General features: G+C 49.2%; 7 protein-coding genes across 10 annotated transcripts; 5 read left to right on the top strand and 2 right to left on the bottom strand.

Moving 5' to 3' along the window:
• Position 1: 1 nt before the first annotated feature.
• LOC9649564 (acetyltransferase At1g77540) lies at positions 2-517 on the top strand. Of its 2 annotated transcripts, none has more exons than XM_024681500.1 (2): positions 2-302; positions 379-517. In XM_024681500.1, exons 1-2 carry the CDS (start codon positions 72-74, stop codon positions 412-414), a joined length of 267 nt encoding a protein of 88 aa, XP_024537268.1. In that variant the 5' UTR covers positions 2-71; the 3' UTR covers positions 415-517. The 2 variants fall into 2 exon arrangements, with proteins under 2 accessions (XP_024537268.1, XP_002976582.2); XM_002976536.2 differs by having other exon boundaries at positions 7-302; positions 352-517.
• A 319-nt stretch (positions 518-836) lies between these two features.
• On the bottom strand, positions 837-2,324 carry LOC9649194 (pentatricopeptide repeat-containing protein At1g11290, chloroplastic). Its single transcript, XM_002976679.2, has one exon. It carries the CDS (start codon positions 2,322-2,324, stop codon positions 837-839), a length of 1,488 nt encoding a protein of 495 aa, XP_002976725.2.
• A 685-nt stretch (positions 2,325-3,009) lies between these two features.
• On the top strand, positions 3,010-3,642 carry LOC9649565 (peptidyl-prolyl cis-trans isomerase Pin1). The gene is made up of 2 exons (XM_002976537.2): positions 3,010-3,323; positions 3,390-3,642. The coding sequence occupies exons 1-2, from the start codon at positions 3,077-3,079 to the stop codon at positions 3,512-3,514; spliced, it is 372 nt and encodes a 123-aa protein (XP_002976583.1). The 5' UTR covers positions 3,010-3,076; the 3' UTR covers positions 3,515-3,642.
• Positions 3,643-3,648: 6 nt separating this feature from the next.
• LOC9649195 (uncharacterized protein Cbei_0202) lies at positions 3,649-6,869 on the top strand. Of its 3 annotated transcripts, none has more exons than XM_024681499.1 (16): positions 3,649-3,876; positions 3,983-4,042; positions 4,104-4,490; positions 4,545-4,616; positions 4,671-4,796; positions 4,841-5,044; positions 5,121-5,168; positions 5,227-5,358; positions 5,410-5,574; positions 5,624-5,717; positions 5,764-5,882; positions 5,956-6,000; positions 6,061-6,255; positions 6,391-6,509; positions 6,564-6,603; positions 6,658-6,869. In XM_024681499.1, exons 1-13 carry the CDS (start codon positions 3,673-3,675, stop codon positions 6,244-6,246), a joined length of 1,842 nt encoding a protein of 613 aa, XP_024537267.1. In that variant the 5' UTR covers positions 3,649-3,672; the 3' UTR covers positions 6,247-6,255; positions 6,391-6,509; positions 6,564-6,603; positions 6,658-6,869. The 3 variants fall into 3 exon arrangements, with proteins under 3 accessions (XP_024537267.1, XP_024537266.1, XP_024537265.1); XM_024681498.1 differs by having other exon boundaries at positions 6,061-6,329; positions 6,658-6,853; XM_024681497.1 differs by having other exon boundaries at positions 6,061-6,509; positions 6,658-6,853.
• On the bottom strand, positions 6,625-7,514 carry LOC9649196. The gene is made up of 2 exons (XM_002976680.2): positions 7,067-7,514; positions 6,625-6,991 (listed from the first exon to the last, which is right to left on the bottom strand). The coding sequence occupies exons 1-2, from the start codon at positions 7,244-7,246 to the stop codon at positions 6,821-6,823; spliced, it is 351 nt and encodes a 116-aa protein (XP_002976726.1). The 5' UTR covers positions 7,247-7,514; the 3' UTR covers positions 6,625-6,820.
• A 373-nt stretch (positions 7,515-7,887) lies between these two features.
• Positions 7,888-9,111, top strand: LOC9649566. The gene has a single exon (XM_002976539.2). It carries the CDS (start codon positions 8,344-8,346, stop codon positions 8,929-8,931), a length of 588 nt encoding a protein of 195 aa, XP_002976585.1. The 5' UTR covers positions 7,888-8,343; the 3' UTR covers positions 8,932-9,111.
• A 165-nt stretch (positions 9,112-9,276) lies between these two features.
• LOC112348669 (pentatricopeptide repeat-containing protein At1g56690, mitochondrial-like) lies at positions 9,277-11,416 on the top strand. The gene is made up of 2 exons (XM_024681649.1): positions 9,277-9,394; positions 9,451-11,416. Exon 2 carries the CDS (start codon positions 9,539-9,541, stop codon positions 11,384-11,386), a length of 1,848 nt encoding a protein of 615 aa, XP_024537417.1. The 5' UTR covers positions 9,277-9,394; positions 9,451-9,538; the 3' UTR covers positions 11,387-11,416.
• The last annotated feature ends 3,978 nt before the right edge of the window (positions 11,417-15,394 follow it).

Raw genomic sequence — 15,394 nt, forward strand, 5'->3', positions numbered from 1 at the left:
GTAGGCAATGGGCCGGGAATATGCGTCCCCGCTGGCGCATATTCCTTTTCTAGGGCTCTAAGGTGGGCGCTATGGCGGTGGTGTGGGACGAGGCGGCCCTGCGCTTCCGGACGCCCGATGGCGCCGCGTACCTCAGCTACAGCAAGAAGAAGGACGGATCGGCGGATCTGATCGATCTGGAGCACACCTATGTCCCGCCGAGCAAGCGCGGGCAGGGGATCGCGGCGCAGCTGTGCGAGGCCGCGTTTGATTGTGCCAGGAAGCAGGGATTTCGAGTCATTCCGACTTGTAGCTACATTTCGGTGAGATTGTCCTGGGGTTCTTTCTTTTCGTAGCTTAATCGATCGGCAGGAAACGTTTCTGCCGCGAAATCCTCAGTGGAGTGATTTAGTGTTCCAGCAGTCGACGATGTAAAGGAAATCGGTCAAGATCACGAAGATCTTCGACTGCCTAACGTAAAAGGAAAGAAGGAATCGCTGTATGCTTTTTTATTAACTTGTGGATTTAAACTTATCAACTGGATTAGTCGTTAAGCGGGGAAAGAGGAATTCTCGATCGACCGTGTTAAAGTAAGATTCCATCGTTTATCTTCTCTTGTGAATGACTGATAGATTGTTGTTCGAGAAGGAAGATCGTCGTTCTTCCCACGCAAGGAATGATCTTTTAATCGGTAAACTACATTTTGTTCTTCTCCTCCTATGCCACTGACGTGGAGTTTTTCATGTCTGACAGACACTATACAATAGCTTGTGAGCGAACAAACGTAAGAGTTCTGGGATTTTTTTCTTTGCCTGACCTGACCAGTCTCTTCTCTTTTCTTTTTTTATCAGACAAACTTACGTCGTCGCTAGAACAGCATAGGTGGATTGCCGGTTGGACAATGCGACATACGCAGCTGGGTTGCTAGGATCAAGCTCCAAGACTTCCTTGGCAGCGCAGCCACTTAGCTCCAAATCCCCTTGGACTCTGGAAGCACACATCAGCGACATCCACTGGATGACTCGAGCTTGCTCCCGCGGCATCCTCCCAATGAAGTCGTGCGCATCAGCCAGCCTTCCAACTCGAGCAAAGAGATCAATGACACAGCCTGTGAGCTCCGGGGTGAGCACCTGGAGGCTGTGATCGATGGTCATCGACAGGAAGCACTGGATTCCCACGTCCAAAAGTCCGGCATGGCTGCACAGGGAGAGCAAGCTGACGAAGGTGACGTCGTTGGGATCCATGCCTTGGTGCTGCAACTCTTGGAAGAGGTCGAGAGCTCGGGTGGTATGGCCGTGCTGCGCATAGACGGACATCATCGCGTTCCAGCAAACGATGTCCCGCTCGACGACGTTGGTGAAGACGGTGTATGCTTCGGTCATAGCTCCGGTGTTGCCGAGAAGATTTATCAACGCGGTGGCTACGACAGCGTTGCCTTGCAAGAGACCGCTCTCAACAGCCTGTGCGTGGAAGCCTCTGGCAGTGGAAGCCGCGGAGGAGTCGTCGAGAGCAGTGGCAGCCGAATCGAGAGCAGCAGTGAAGGCAACTTTGTCCGGTTTCACTCCCTCCTGCTGCATCCGCTGGAAGAGTTGGATGGCTTGCCGGTGAAGTCCTTGCTGCGACAATGCGATGATCATCGCTCCCCACACCGAGGCCTCGGTCTGACGCTGCTGCTGCTGGAACATCTGCGACGCTGCTTCCAAGCTCCCACACTTGGCGTACATATGGATGAGAGCGTTGAAGAGCACAGGATCCACAGTGATGCCACAGTCGGGGACGAGCGAGTGGAGGAACTTCCCGTGCTCGAGCAGTGCTGGCTTGTTGCAAGCGTTGAGCAGCGTCACGATGGTGATACAGTCCGGCTTGGTGGCACCGTCTTGCAGCATCTCCCACAGGATCTCAAAGGCCTTGACAAGCTGCTGCTGCTCCTCGGCAGCATGCCCGGCGATGATGGTGTTCCAGGAGATTACGTCCCGCTGCCGCTCCATCTCGTCGAAGACTCTCTTCCCGGCTCGCAGCTCGCCACACTTGATATACATGCTCATCAGCGCGTTTCCCATGCTGGTCTCGAGCCGAGAGGATTGCCGGCGGTGGTGTTGGTGGCGATGGATCCAGATTCCGACTGGTAACCACGCAGGGGAAGAACAGGCAGTCAAGACGGTGATGAAAGTTACTCGGTTGGGCCTCACGCCGTGGAGCTGCATCGTCCGAAAGTGGTGGAGAGAAGCGCTCGTCTCGCCACGCTGGGCGTAAACTCCGATCATGGTCGTCCAGAGAACCACGTCTCCACCGCCGGAGGAGGAAGATCCAACGAGCTTGGCAAAGATGGCGGCGGCCGCGCTCATATGCCCAAGGTGGGCATACAGGTTGACGAGCCCGGTTCCAACGATCAAGTCGAGCTCCAGTCCATCCCGGCGGATCCGATCGTGGAAGAACTCCACGGAGGTGGCTTTGGAGCTGGAGCGAAGATCTTGGCTGGCGATGGTGCTACTGAGGAGGAGCGTGTAAGTGACAGCGTCCGGGGCGATGCCGTGGAGCTCCATGGCGTGGAAGAGATGGAGAGCTTCCCGGGGATGCCCGTGCTGGGCATAGGCGGTGATCATCGCGTTCCAGGAGATAACATCGCCGCGGTGCTTGAGAGCCTCGAAGACGCGGCGGCCCTCGTCGAGGCGGCCATTCTTGCAGTACATGTCGGCGGCGGCGTTGGCGAGCGGGAGGTCGAGGTCGCGATCCGTGGCGGCGATGTGGAGGAGGAGGAGGCGGTGGATCGCGCGGCCGTGATCCAGGCCGCCCGGCTTGGCGCACAGGTTGAGCAGTGTGAGGAAGGTCACCTTGTCGGGCTTGATCCCGCAGTGCTGCATTTGCTGGAAGAGCGTGATCCCGGCGCTTGGCGAGATCGTCGCGGCGGCGGCGATCTTCCTGGTCCAGCTGACCACGGCATCGTGCTCCTCCTCGATCGATCGCCATGGCGAAATATCGCTCGAAATATCGCTCCTCGAGGTACTAGGAGCAGTGGCACTAAGAATCATCGTTGTGTTCTCGGCGCTAGGGTTTTCATTCGTGCCTGTGGCTGTGTGATCGATCGCGAGGCGCAGGGATGGAGCGCGATGGCGGTAGCGGCGGCAAGGTCCGCGCGAGCCACTTGCTGGTGAAGCATCAGGGATCGCGGCGCCCGGCGTCGTGGCGCGATCCCGAGGGCCTGGTGATCCAGAACACGACGCACGAGCAGGCGGTCGCCAAGCTCGAGCACATCCGCGACGAAATTCTCAGCGGCCGCGCCAAATTCAGCGATCTTGCGACGCAGCTCTCGGATTGCTCGTCGGCCAAGCGTGGCGGCGATCTCGGTTAGCGCTTTTTACCTCATTGTTCTTCGTGATACAATGGATTGATTGGTTTCTTCTCGATTCCAGGATGGTTTGGTCGAGGACAGATGCAAAAATCTTTCGAGGAGGCCACGTATAGTCTCAAGGTGGGAGAATTGAGCGGCATTGTCGACTCTGACAGTGGAGCTCACATTATCCTTAGAACAGGCTAGGGTGGGCTCATATCCTTTTACTGCCTGGCATGGTATGGTGTGTGTGCCTGGTTCCTATGTATTGTCTATGCTGCAGCGTTGCCTTGGCTGTGGTCTTCTCGCATCAATGAAATCCTTGGAAAATACTATCCTGGTGTTGGGTTTGTAGATAGAATCCTATGGTGCTGCTCTTGGGTGTTTCTTGCTCCTTGCAACAGCACACTTTTCTCTCGAGTGTGGTTACAGGCAGCGTGAAGAACTCCAAGCTTGGGGTCTGGAGGTTTTCCAGATTGGAGGTGGCTGTGGAGAATGATCCCGGGAAGGACTGCTATGATATTTCTCCAGGCCTTCTTCAAGTTCTTAGCAAACGCATTGGTTGCAAGGTAACTGCTGATTTCTTTCTTCCTTTTTATATTCTTTCCTTCTTCTTTCTCTCTGCTGATTTTTTCTTTTCATTTTTTTTTTTTTTGTGATTGATTATATTGTCAGTCAGCCCATTTGTCCCGGGATGCACTGTCAGTAGTGCGCAAGTCTTTCGACGCACGCAAGGTAATTGTTTATTCTAGCTTTTTGCCTAATGTTTACCTTTTGGATTTGCTGTTATCTGTAGGAGCCGAGATTTGTGTACACTGTAGACTTGAATGTCACCAGATTGGTGTCCGAGCAGCCTAGAAGCTGGAGTTTCCTGTCAAGGATGAAGCAGGATCCCGGTGTCGTGGAGTTTCTCAAACGTGGAGCAGCTGCAATGGACTTGGTGGAGATGGCTCAACTTGGTGGGAAAGGTTTTCCATCTCACCACTGTCCGAGCTCTAAAACAAGAGTTTTGGTCGTTGGAAGTGGACCAGCCGGTCTTTTTGCGGCACTGGCACTGGCTGAAATGGGAGTGCAAGTGACATTGGTGGAGAGAGGTTACCCGGTGGAGACCCGAGGCCGGCACATTGGAAGCCTCATGGTGAGGCGCATTTTAAAGGAAGACAGCAATTTTTGCTACGGAGAGGTATAAATCATCTTTATCGTGGTTTCTTGATGATGGACGCAGTATAAACTTTAGGGAGGCGCAGGTACGTGGAGTGATGGAAAGCTTACAACAAGGATTGGAAAAAACAGTGAAGACGTTCAGACGGTAATGACTATTTCTCTTTCTCCCTTCTTCCTTTCTTATTCATGGACATGACAGGTGCTCAAAACACTTGTTCGCTTTGGAGCATCAGATGGGATACTCGTTGAAGGAAAACCGCACATCGGAACTGATAAGCTTGTCCACATTCTCCGTGGCCTTCGTAATCACTTGAAGACACTGGGGGTAAGCTTGGTTCATTGTATGCGTCTTTTATCACATCAATGCAGGTTGAGCTAATGTTTGGAACTAGAATGGAAGATATTGTGATACGAAATGGTCGGGTGAGTGGTATACAAGTCACCGACTTGGAGAAAACTACGACGGCAACTCTTAGTTGCGATGCTCTTGTTCTTGCTGTCGGCCATTCCGCCCGGAACACGTATGAGATGCTATTATCTCATGGCGTGTTGCTGTCTGCCAAAGATTTTGCTGTAAGCCGCGTGTTTCTTGCAATCCTTTTTTATTTTTGTCTCGATGCGATTGACGCAGTGGTTTTTTATGTAACAGGTTGGTTTGCGTGTTGAACATCCCCAGGAGCTGGTAAACCAAATGCGGGTAAAGAAAACAATAACATGAGCCATTTACTTTCTAAACAAAACAACCTTTATCACAGTATCGTGCATGGGCATCTCAAGTTCAAAGGGGCAAAGGAAAAGTCCCTGTGGCCGACTACAAGGTTGCTGCTTCGATAAATTCCGACGAGCTCCGCTCGTGCTACTCTTTTTGCATGTGTCCCGGTGGCCAGGTTGAGCTTTGATTTTCCCTGCTTTCGCTTCTCACCTTTTGTTCTCTCCAGATCGTTCCAACTAGCACGGACCCGCTGCATCTTTGTATTAACGGGATGTCCTTCTCGAAACGTGCATCCAAGTGGGCAAATGCCGCTCTCGTCGTCAACGTAACGTCAAAAGATGTGGAGCCTTTCAGGGACGGGCATGGGTCTCTTGCTGGTGTTGCATTTCAGGTAGCGTGACATTACCTATAAGGCTTTGTATCTAGATTCCAAACCGCAGAGAGCGATAGAGAGGGATGCAGCACTCCTAGGAGGTGGAGATTTTGTTGTGCCTGCTCAGACATTGAAAGATTTCCTGGATGATAAGATTGCAGGTACTAAAACTACAACAAGCGTTACTTTTACATCTATTCTTTGCAGGCAACGAGCTTCCAACGTCCAGCTATAGACTAGGCGTTCGAGAAGCTCCCCTCCACGAGCTGCTCCCTGGATATTTGACAGCGGTTTTAAAGAACGCGACTGAAAAGTTCAACCAACAGGTTCTTCGCTACATTTCTCCGCTTGGTTGGTCTTTCGAGTTTTGGTACTGACACGAGTCTACGACTCTTGCAGCTGCATGGCTTTATCGACAGCCGGGCGCTTCTTCATGGAGTGGAGGTAAGTAGCTTTTCTTTGAAAACGCACGTCCTCGAAAGTAATAATACTTTGTTATTGCAGACAAGGACGAGCTCGCCCGTAAGGATAGAGCGACATGCAGAGACTTGCGAGAGCGTCTCTATACAAGGGCTGTATCCAGTTGGTGAAGGCGCTGGCTATGCCGGTGGGATTGTGAGTGCCGCTGTTGATGGCATGAAAGCCGGCCTTTCGCTCGGACGGCTCCTACTGGAGACAACGGTCGGGTAGTGTACCAAGGTTAGTCACGAAATACCAGAATTTTCAGCTCTTCTAGCAGGCTTTTGCAAGGTTCCCGCTTCTGCCATTGCAAGGTTCCCGCTTCTGCCATGGCTTTTTGTGGATTTGTGTCTTTTCATTTTTCTGACTTTTTAGATCGTCCCATCTGGCACGGGCCTTTGTATGGAAATCTTTCTGGAAACGCGCATTCAAGCCACGCACGGACACGGTGGTGGTCAGGACAGACTTTTCTTTTCTACAGTTTGAACAAACAGGTGTGTATTCTACTACGGTTTGTAGTTCTTAGAAACTAACTTTGAGTCTTACAGTTGGATTTAACCAGTCGCGCTGGGAGCGCTTGGAGTGGAGGTAAGTAGCTAGTCTGACGAGTTTTCGATGGCGCACTAACTTATATTACTGTAGAGGAAGACGAAATGGAATGCGAAGAAAACAGAACATGAAAGTATGATACTGGGAAGTCGGGCATGGCCGACAGCAATCGAGTGACATACTGGATGCTGTCAGAGCGAAGGCAACTTTGTACACAGCTTAAGGTGATGCAGAGAGGACATCATCCATTTAAAAATCAATCGACTCGGCTAGTGTCACTGTTAGTGCTGCTGCTGGTTTCATCCTTGGAGGACTTGACAACCAGCGCAATGAACGCACCCACTAGAGCGAGAACAACGCCAGTAATGATCAGTGGCTTCTTGAGCTTGTCAGCGGAGGGGGGTTCTTTGGCAGCAGGTTCTTTATCCTGGAAGATAAGGGGACAGAGGAATCGATCACTTTCCCAACCAAGAACAGGGAAGGAAAACTATCCAAAACTAACCTCTGGCAACGAGGATTCGTAGCTGGGACCTTTCGTCGACGACACTCGCTCGTAAGCTCCCGGATCTCCAGTCTTCCTCTTGGCTATGTCGGAGGCAAGGCTATCACTATCCTCGAATTTGGCTGGCTTCTTGGCAGCGGCAGCATAGGATTGACGCTCCTCACCTCCGGCGGAAGACATAGCTTGCTACACAGAAAAAAAAATCGAAACTCGCCTTGAAGAGGTAAATTTCTCCACGCTCGACGCTCCCTTGATCGTCTCTCTCTCTCTCTCTCTCGCGCGCGCGCTACTTCCACTTGGTGATGTTCCTCCCAGGTATGGAGAAGAGATAGCGATGAAGAAAACGAAGAGAAGGCAGCTATGGTGGCGCCTGTGCATGCTCGGCACGTGTTGATGCTACGTGGCCACTTGCAAAACGCTTTCCACTAATCCAGTGTCAATGCTAATCCACGTTTGTTTGTGAGGTGGTCCCGTACAGCGTGCTTCTGTTAGAACCGTACGAGATTGTCACTCAATCTATCACGTTCCAAACCTTGGACCTGTCCAAACAATTTTAAGACCCACTAGCCTCCCACCACCAACGAACTATAATGGCTGGATGGGAATCGCATACTTGCAAGATTTTAACATTATTACCACCACCACCTTATCACATTTTTCTTACCTTTCTTCCCTATCATAGTAGTAGTGGTTGCAACGGAAGTAAGGAACCATGCAAGCAACCAAAGGCAACGAAACGAAGGCAAACTTTTCACCCCTGAAACTTTCAACCTTTTTTATTTCGCTCCAGCCAGAGTAACTTTGGGGAGAAGCTCCCATGCCTGGCGATCCAACGGCTGGGATCCACTGGAGCGTGTTTGTTGGGAAGTGGGTCCGTTTGTACACACCACATTGTGGCCAGAGGGCGTGGTTTTGTTGTTCGAGAAGACCTTTCCCTTCTTCTTCTTCTTCGTCTTCCTCCTTGGCGAGAACCAAAAGCGAGAGACAAACAAGAAAAGGAGCGAGTGAGGGAGATCGATCTCGGCGAGTCTTGGTTGAGTGGTCCACTCATTCTACGCATCCATCCATTCCAATCGATCCAAGCTTGAAGCTTACGAGCTTTGATTCTATGTAGATCGCTTTGGAAGCGAACAAGTAGTGGTCTTTGGAACAAACTCTCCCAGATCCTTGAAAAGCGGCGGTATCTCTAAGGTGTGAACTCGATTTCTCAAGCAGGGTGGTGGTCTTGGCGAGCGAGCGATCGATCGCTCGATAGGATAGACAGGGATAGGCACACAATGCAGCCAAAAATCTCGATCTGGTTCGTGTTTCCAGCGGCGGTGGCGCTGCTCTTGTGCTCTAGCTCCACTCTGGTGGCCGCTGGGGACGATGGCGGCGGCGATAACGATCAAGCGGCGCCGCCGGACGCCAAGGGGCTGCGAAAGGTGATGGTTTCCAGCAGCGTGGCCATCTCCAAGCTGCGAATCACAGTGAAGAAATACCAGCGCGACGACCACCTCAGCGATTCCAAGACCCAAGCGCTCCTCTCGGATTGCATGGATCTCACGGAGGACTCCAAGGAGGTGCTGGACGATTCCATGACCATTCTCGTCAAGCTCCACGGCGCCAAGAACAAGAGCGGCAATGAGAGTAGCAGCGGAAGCGGCAGCGGCGCGGAGGAGGAGGAGATGGAGCTACTGCGCACGAATCTCAGCGCGGCGCTCACCGACATCACGACGTGCACGGATGGATTGCACGACGAGATCACCGACGAGTCGGCGCAGACCAAGAAGGCGGTGGTGCGCATCGATCGCCAGGCCGCCAAGGTGTCGGAGCTGCTGTCCAAGGCGCTCAATCTCACCGCCTCGATCGATGCCAAGAACTGATCCATCCAATCCAATCTCAAATGCATTGGCGAGTGGGAAGATCATCGTTGTTGGATAGGAAACTTAGATGAATACAAAGAAGTTATAGTCTATGTGTGGTGTGAATGGAAAGAATCGAGGATTGTGTCAAAGAATAAAAAACGAGCGATCCACTCCAGTAAGACGATAGTTTTTGGACAAGATCATCACTCCAACTTTCGCTCAAAGTGTGATTTTTGAATTTGTAGTCAAGTCATGAAAATTTTCTTTCTCTTTCGAGCTCGAGTGTGTGATATGACTGGTTTGTTTACTCTCAGTGTCAGTCCTGGAAGAACCCTAAACTATGGAATGCCAGGCAAGCCTACGTCTTTAGCTACGTACAGGCCTGCCTGGAAGACTCTCTATCCTCTTCAAAGTTAACAAGATTTTCTTTCTGGCCTTCTTTCTTTTTTACTTCTTCTCGGGCTTTGAATTTCCCATCCAGGTGCTGATCCATCAATCCATCCATCGATTGATCGATCGATCTCACATGCTTTGTAGATTTTTCTTCTCTGCGGGTGTCTTTGCCTGTTTGGATCGATCGAAAGCAACACGACCTTTTCTATTTTAAAAGATTTCACAAAGTCATATGATCAAAACCGACCCAACGTGGAGTAGCGGCATTTGCGAATTCCACCGGCAAATCGCCACCAACCTTTCGGAAAATAATCTCGTGGCGTTGACGGCTCAGATCGCGAGCCATGGCAGGAGACGCAGAGTTGACCAAGCCAAGCTCGTGTTTGACTCCATGCCGAAACGGAATGTGGTTTCATGGACGGCCATGATAACCGCATATGCCCATAGCGGGCATTTAGATAAGGCAGAAGAGATGTATCACAGGATTCCGGAACGTAATCTCGTGTGTTGGAATGTTATGATCACTGCCTACTCTCAATTCGGTTCATTGGAATCTGCTCAAATGGTTTTTGATAAGATGGACGAGCGAGATATAGTGTCTTGGACGGCAATGGTGACGGCATATGCCCGTTTTGGGCATGTTGACATGGCGAGAACATTGTTTGATTGCGGCATGCCGGAACATAACTCTTATTCTTGGAATGCTCTTCTCCAAACGTATGCGCATCTCGGAATGGTGGTAAAGATGGAATGGCTGTTTGACGAAATGCCGTGGGAAAGTAAAGACCTCATCTCTTGGAACTCTATCCTTCTCGGTTTCTCGCAAGTCGTCGATGCTGCTCGGGCACAAGAGGTCTTTAAGAAAATGCCACTTTGGAACGTAAAGTCGTGGAACATTCTTCTTTCTGCTTATGCCCATGATTTGCATGAATTTCAGAAGACTCGAGCAGTGATGCCAGAATGGGATATTGTAACTTGGAATTCTACTCTATCAACCTACATTTGCCAAGGTAAACATGAAATTTGTGAAAGTGTGTTTGACTATATGGTGGAAAAGGACATTGTTTCGTGGGTGACAATGGTAGCAGGATATGCTCAGATTGGGCATTTCGATCAGGCGAAATTTCTCCTAAACAGGATGCCAGTTTGGAACTTGGCTGCCTGGAATTCGATCATTCAGGCTTATGGCGAAGCTGGCGAGATGGAAGAAGCTGAAAAAGCATTTCGATCTCTGCCATTTGCGAACATGATCTCATGGACGGCACTTCTCGCAGGATTAAGAGACAACGACCTTATTGAGCAGGCCAAAGATTTGTTTTTCCAGAGAATGCCTAGGCACAATGTGGTCTCCTCGACGGTGGCTCTCACTTTTCTCCCGAGAGAGTCGGCTCGAGAGTTACTCAACTCCATGCCGGAAAAGAATGCTTTCTCGTATGGAGCAGTGCTACAGGGACTTATAGCACAAAATGCTACTCTGGAAGAGATCAAGTGTGCCTTTGATTCCACACGGCCACCTTTCAAGACCATCTTTCTGTGGAACATGTTGCTTGGAGCTTATGCAAACGCTGGAAAGGTTGAAGATGCAAGAGCTATCCTATGCTTTCAAATGCCCGACCAAGATATCATCTCTTGGAACACTGTCTTGTCCGGTTTTGGCAGGCTCGGGGATGTTGAATTTGCTCGAGAGATCTTTCAGACAATGCCTGGGAAAGATATTGCTTCCTGGAATGCGCTACTCTCGGCTTACTCTTATAATGGATTTTTCCAGCATGCAATAGAGGTATTCTTAACCATGCCCGAGAAGAATTTGGCATCGTGGAACGCACTTGTGTGTGCTTGCTCCCGAGTTCCAGATTTTGCATCTCTTTGTGCTGAAATCTTCCGGGAGCTATTGATATATGGTTTCGATCCTGATGCTGCAACTTTTACTGGGTTTTTCACTTCGTGCAGTCACTTGGGAACTCTAAATTTTGCCATGAGGAAGTTTGTCTCAAATAGCATTGACTTTCCATCATTTTGCAACAACGAGCATTATCATAGGATTATGGCTGACATGTTATCTCGGGCTGCTATAAAATAACAATTTATAAAACCAGATTTTTCTAACTAATATATCATAAAACAGAAAAATATTCCAGGCGTTTTAGCGACTTCATCCTCACTTGCCTTACTGTATGTGCCGATTCACCTATTGATTCGTAAATCTGCTCGAGCCCCAAGCTGGATCTGGGGCAGAAAATCCAGCAGCCTGTAGGTGAGAATAAATAGACAAACCGTATGAAGATAGGTGGGGCGACTCGTGCGAGAATAAATAGACAAACCGTATGAAGATAGTGTGTTACCATTGGTCTGGTCAAGTCAAGTTTGTGATGTCAACTTATCCCTCTCCGAGAACAATTAAGAATTTCCTATTTCTGGAAGTAAACTAGTTTCATAACTTGTTACTATTGTTACTCTGGGAACTCTCTAGAACTTTGATGCCCACCGAAGAAAAGATGAAGATCATCAAGCTAAGCAAGTAGTAAAGGAATAATAACTCTTAATAAAATCAATGTATCTCATAGAAGACAATTGCCATTTGCTGCCTTAACACTCTTGGATCCAATTCAAGAGCAGCTGTACATATTTGCATTTGCGGGCATGGAATGGGAATCCGTATCAAGGTCTACCAAAATCTCCTTGAGGAGTGCCCTCTACGCGGCTGTTAACACATTTAAGAAGAGGCAAGGAAAGCTGCTTATTGATAAATATATTAAGTTCGTTTTTTCTTTCATGCAGCTCACAGCGTCCCACATCAAAGAGGAAATGAAGAAAATACTGGTATGGATGGTACCATAAGCATCGAACACAACGAAGAAGTAACGATGTTTAAAACTAGAGCAGCAGCTCGCGACTGTTTGATTGATGCTTTTGGTTTTTTTCTACGTGCAGAGCGCACCATGGAGTCGGGTGGGTTGGAGATATTTCTTTATGCTTTTGCTTTACTCTAACCATGAGAATTCTACTCCATATGGATCCAGGAAAACAGCCATCATCAAACTGGACCTCCTCCTGATAAGCCTAGCCAAGAGCAACATGATCCACAAGAGGTCCCCGCACAAAGTCTCCCTTCTGCTCGCCGGTGAAGAAGATGTCTGGCAGAAGATCTAAGAGAACGAGTTGTCTCCTCAGCATCCTCGCAATGGCTGTACGAGGTGTGCCTCAACTCTTATTTAATGTTTTAAAACTCGTATGCCTTGCGATATGCATGAAAGATTACATGAAGGTGGATAAACAACTCTCGCTCAACTCTTTCATAAAACTACCGCTAAGAAGAACGATGCCTGCCGAGCTGGGGAAAATGGTGCATATTCTGCTCCTAAATGCGTTACAGGACAACCTACTCATCAACTGGATCTACGATAAACATAAAATTCTTCTGGGGGCCATACAACTATAAACCCGGGGAAGTACCTGACGAGTTTTTTTCGCCAGGATCTCACACGAGAATGGTAGAAAGGAAAAAGAAGATGTGAGGAGGACGAGGACGGGAGGGTAGAGGTGAAGCTTTGAAATTGAGAAGTGAGGTGAATGAGGACGAGGACGAGGGAACACAAAGCTTCGGTGAAGTGGATGGAGATGAAAAAGAAACCACGCGGTTTTGGTAAGTTGACCATGAGCTTTTTCGATAGCCTCCGGCGGTGGAGAGAAGACAAAGAACCTCTCCAGCCAGTCTTCCTTGGACCTTTTCGAGAGCGCATGGAAGCGGTGAAGATAACTTCTTGCACCTTCCTTGCGTTTAGAATCTTGAGAGGAAGAAACGACTCTGCGAAACCAACGCTCAGATCTCTTGGCAGGACGTCCTTTTGGTCGCAATGCAATCTTAGTGGCAGTGGAACAACTGGACACAGGAAACAGGAGATGAACAGGGATATATAAAGCAGCCAAACCATTCCAGGGGCCAGCCATGTCGGCCAACTGTATTCTTCACCGGGAGAAGTGACCCTCTGGATGATCAGTAGCCGCCGCAAGTCTTTTTCTTTATCTCATATTTTTCTCGAAACTTATTCATCACAGGCTTGGTTGGTAAAATAACTTACCAGTTTGAGAAATTTTCCAGTTCAGTGCCAGGTTGAAGATTTTTTTCTCAAGTAAGAAAGACCACAACTTTCTCATGGCTTATGTGCAGATTGTAGATCAACCAAACTAGCTACTCACGAAGACAGTGGCCCTTCGCTCGCAGCAAGCGTATGTTTGATTTCTTACTTTAGAATGGAATGGAGATATTCTTACCTTGCAACTTCAGCTGCCAAATCCCGTCAGGATCGACGAATTCATTTAAAAACATGTTTTCTCTTGTGGTGGAGAAGTCTGGAGAGTTCTCTTTGCGAATTTACTCTTACAATCTTCTCTTTTCTGTAGAAGCATGGCGTGAATGAGACAGAGTGGCGCGGAGGTGGCGGTCTCGCTCAACAATGTTGCAGTAATTTTGTGAGCCATATCCTTCAACAGTGGGCAATCAGGTGTCAAGTAAAGTTCCAAGTCTACTGGACTTCAAGGTTGCCGGAAGAAGCAGTATCTCTTCTTGCTGGCCAACGCGCTGGACGAGGAGCATTTGCAGGAGCGCTTTACGGCGAGCGTAACAAGGAGCAAGATATCTGGCTGGTGATAAAGCCCAAGTTCATGGAGAAATTCCCAGAGCTTCCGGCACGACTCATCAGGCCCGCAGTGGGTCTCATCTCCACTGACCCCGTCTGGATCACATAAGTTCCTCCTGTTGGGTTTTCTTTCGCTCTCATTGATCTTCATGGATTCATGGATCGATCGCGCGTGACCTTGTCGGAATCGAGGATCGCGGAAGGCGCATTGCGCTTCGTCGCGTAGTGCCGTGGCGATCCTGCCCTCGACGAAGATCTCCACCTGGCTCGCCAGGTTTCCCTCAGCGCTCACGGCAGCTCAAGAAGCCGAAGGCTAGTCCAGATCACGAGCGGCATCCCTTGAAGAGACCCCGTGATCCATACCATGTAAGAGCTCCAGGGCATTGGGGAGTCGATGGTTCCGATGATCACCTCGTTCCACTGCGGCAAGAGCTCGGTGGTGTTTTCAAGATGCCCTACTTGGGCATATCCTGCGCCCATGGTGTTCCATGTCACCACGTTTCGTAAAGTGGCCCGGTAAAAGCTTTCCCGTGCCTGTGTGCACGGCATCTCTGTGTGTAATCTTCCACGTCGCAGCTCTCTATTGAGTTACGAAGATTCCAAGCCTCGACCAAGTTTCCAAACCAAAACAGATGCCCTCTCGGGGCATATGCTGAGACCACAACATTATGTGTGATATCATGTAGCTACTTTAAAAACAGAATGAAAAAGAAAGAGCGAAACAAATGTGAATTACTAAGCGGTGACCATGTGTACGAGCTTAAAAACTCGCGTGGAACCGAGGTGAGAGCTCACAACATTTTTTTACATTCATGAGAATTCAGGCACCAAAATATTAAAGTTCAGGCACACATAAGCCAATTACACCAACGGACTAACTTTCCTGAGGCTCTTCAAATTTTCTGGTAGAGTCTTCCCTGTGGCCTCCGCAAACACCCTCAAAGCTTCAATGGCCTTCTCTTGTCGAATAGCAAGCAGCTGGTCCATATCCATTGTTGCTAAAGCATTATAACCATCTAGAATTTCTAGTGGGGACTCCAACAAGTAGAAGTGAACCAGCATCGCATAGACAATAGCAGCGCTTGATCCCACAAGTGCAAAGGCTTGAACTTGCCATCCAACTGGTGGAGCAATGATGGCAGCCACAATACCGGCCACGTAAGCCATATACCTCATGAAACCGACCATTATGAACACAACCAAACCGCCGCCGTCGTTCCAATCATCAGGCAAAGGTATTGCTGCTGGAGTGAAAAGTCCACAGTATAATATCACCACCAGCAGAAGCACCACCCACTGATTCGTGATCAATGCGGAAAAAATACCACTGATGCCCCCAACAAGAAAACCGTATGTGATAATTTTCTTTCGACCAAATTGAAAAAGCATAAATCCTGCATGGAGCTCTTGTTATCTCCAGAAAAAAAGAAGGAAAAGAAAGCTGACCTGAC

Source organism: Selaginella moellendorffii, unplaced genomic scaffold, assembly GCF_000143415.4.
Source record: "Selaginella moellendorffii unplaced genomic scaffold, v1.0 SELMOscaffold_31, whole genome shotgun sequence".
Taxonomy (NCBI): Eukaryota; Viridiplantae; Streptophyta; class Lycopodiopsida; order Selaginellales; family Selaginellaceae; genus Selaginella; species Selaginella moellendorffii.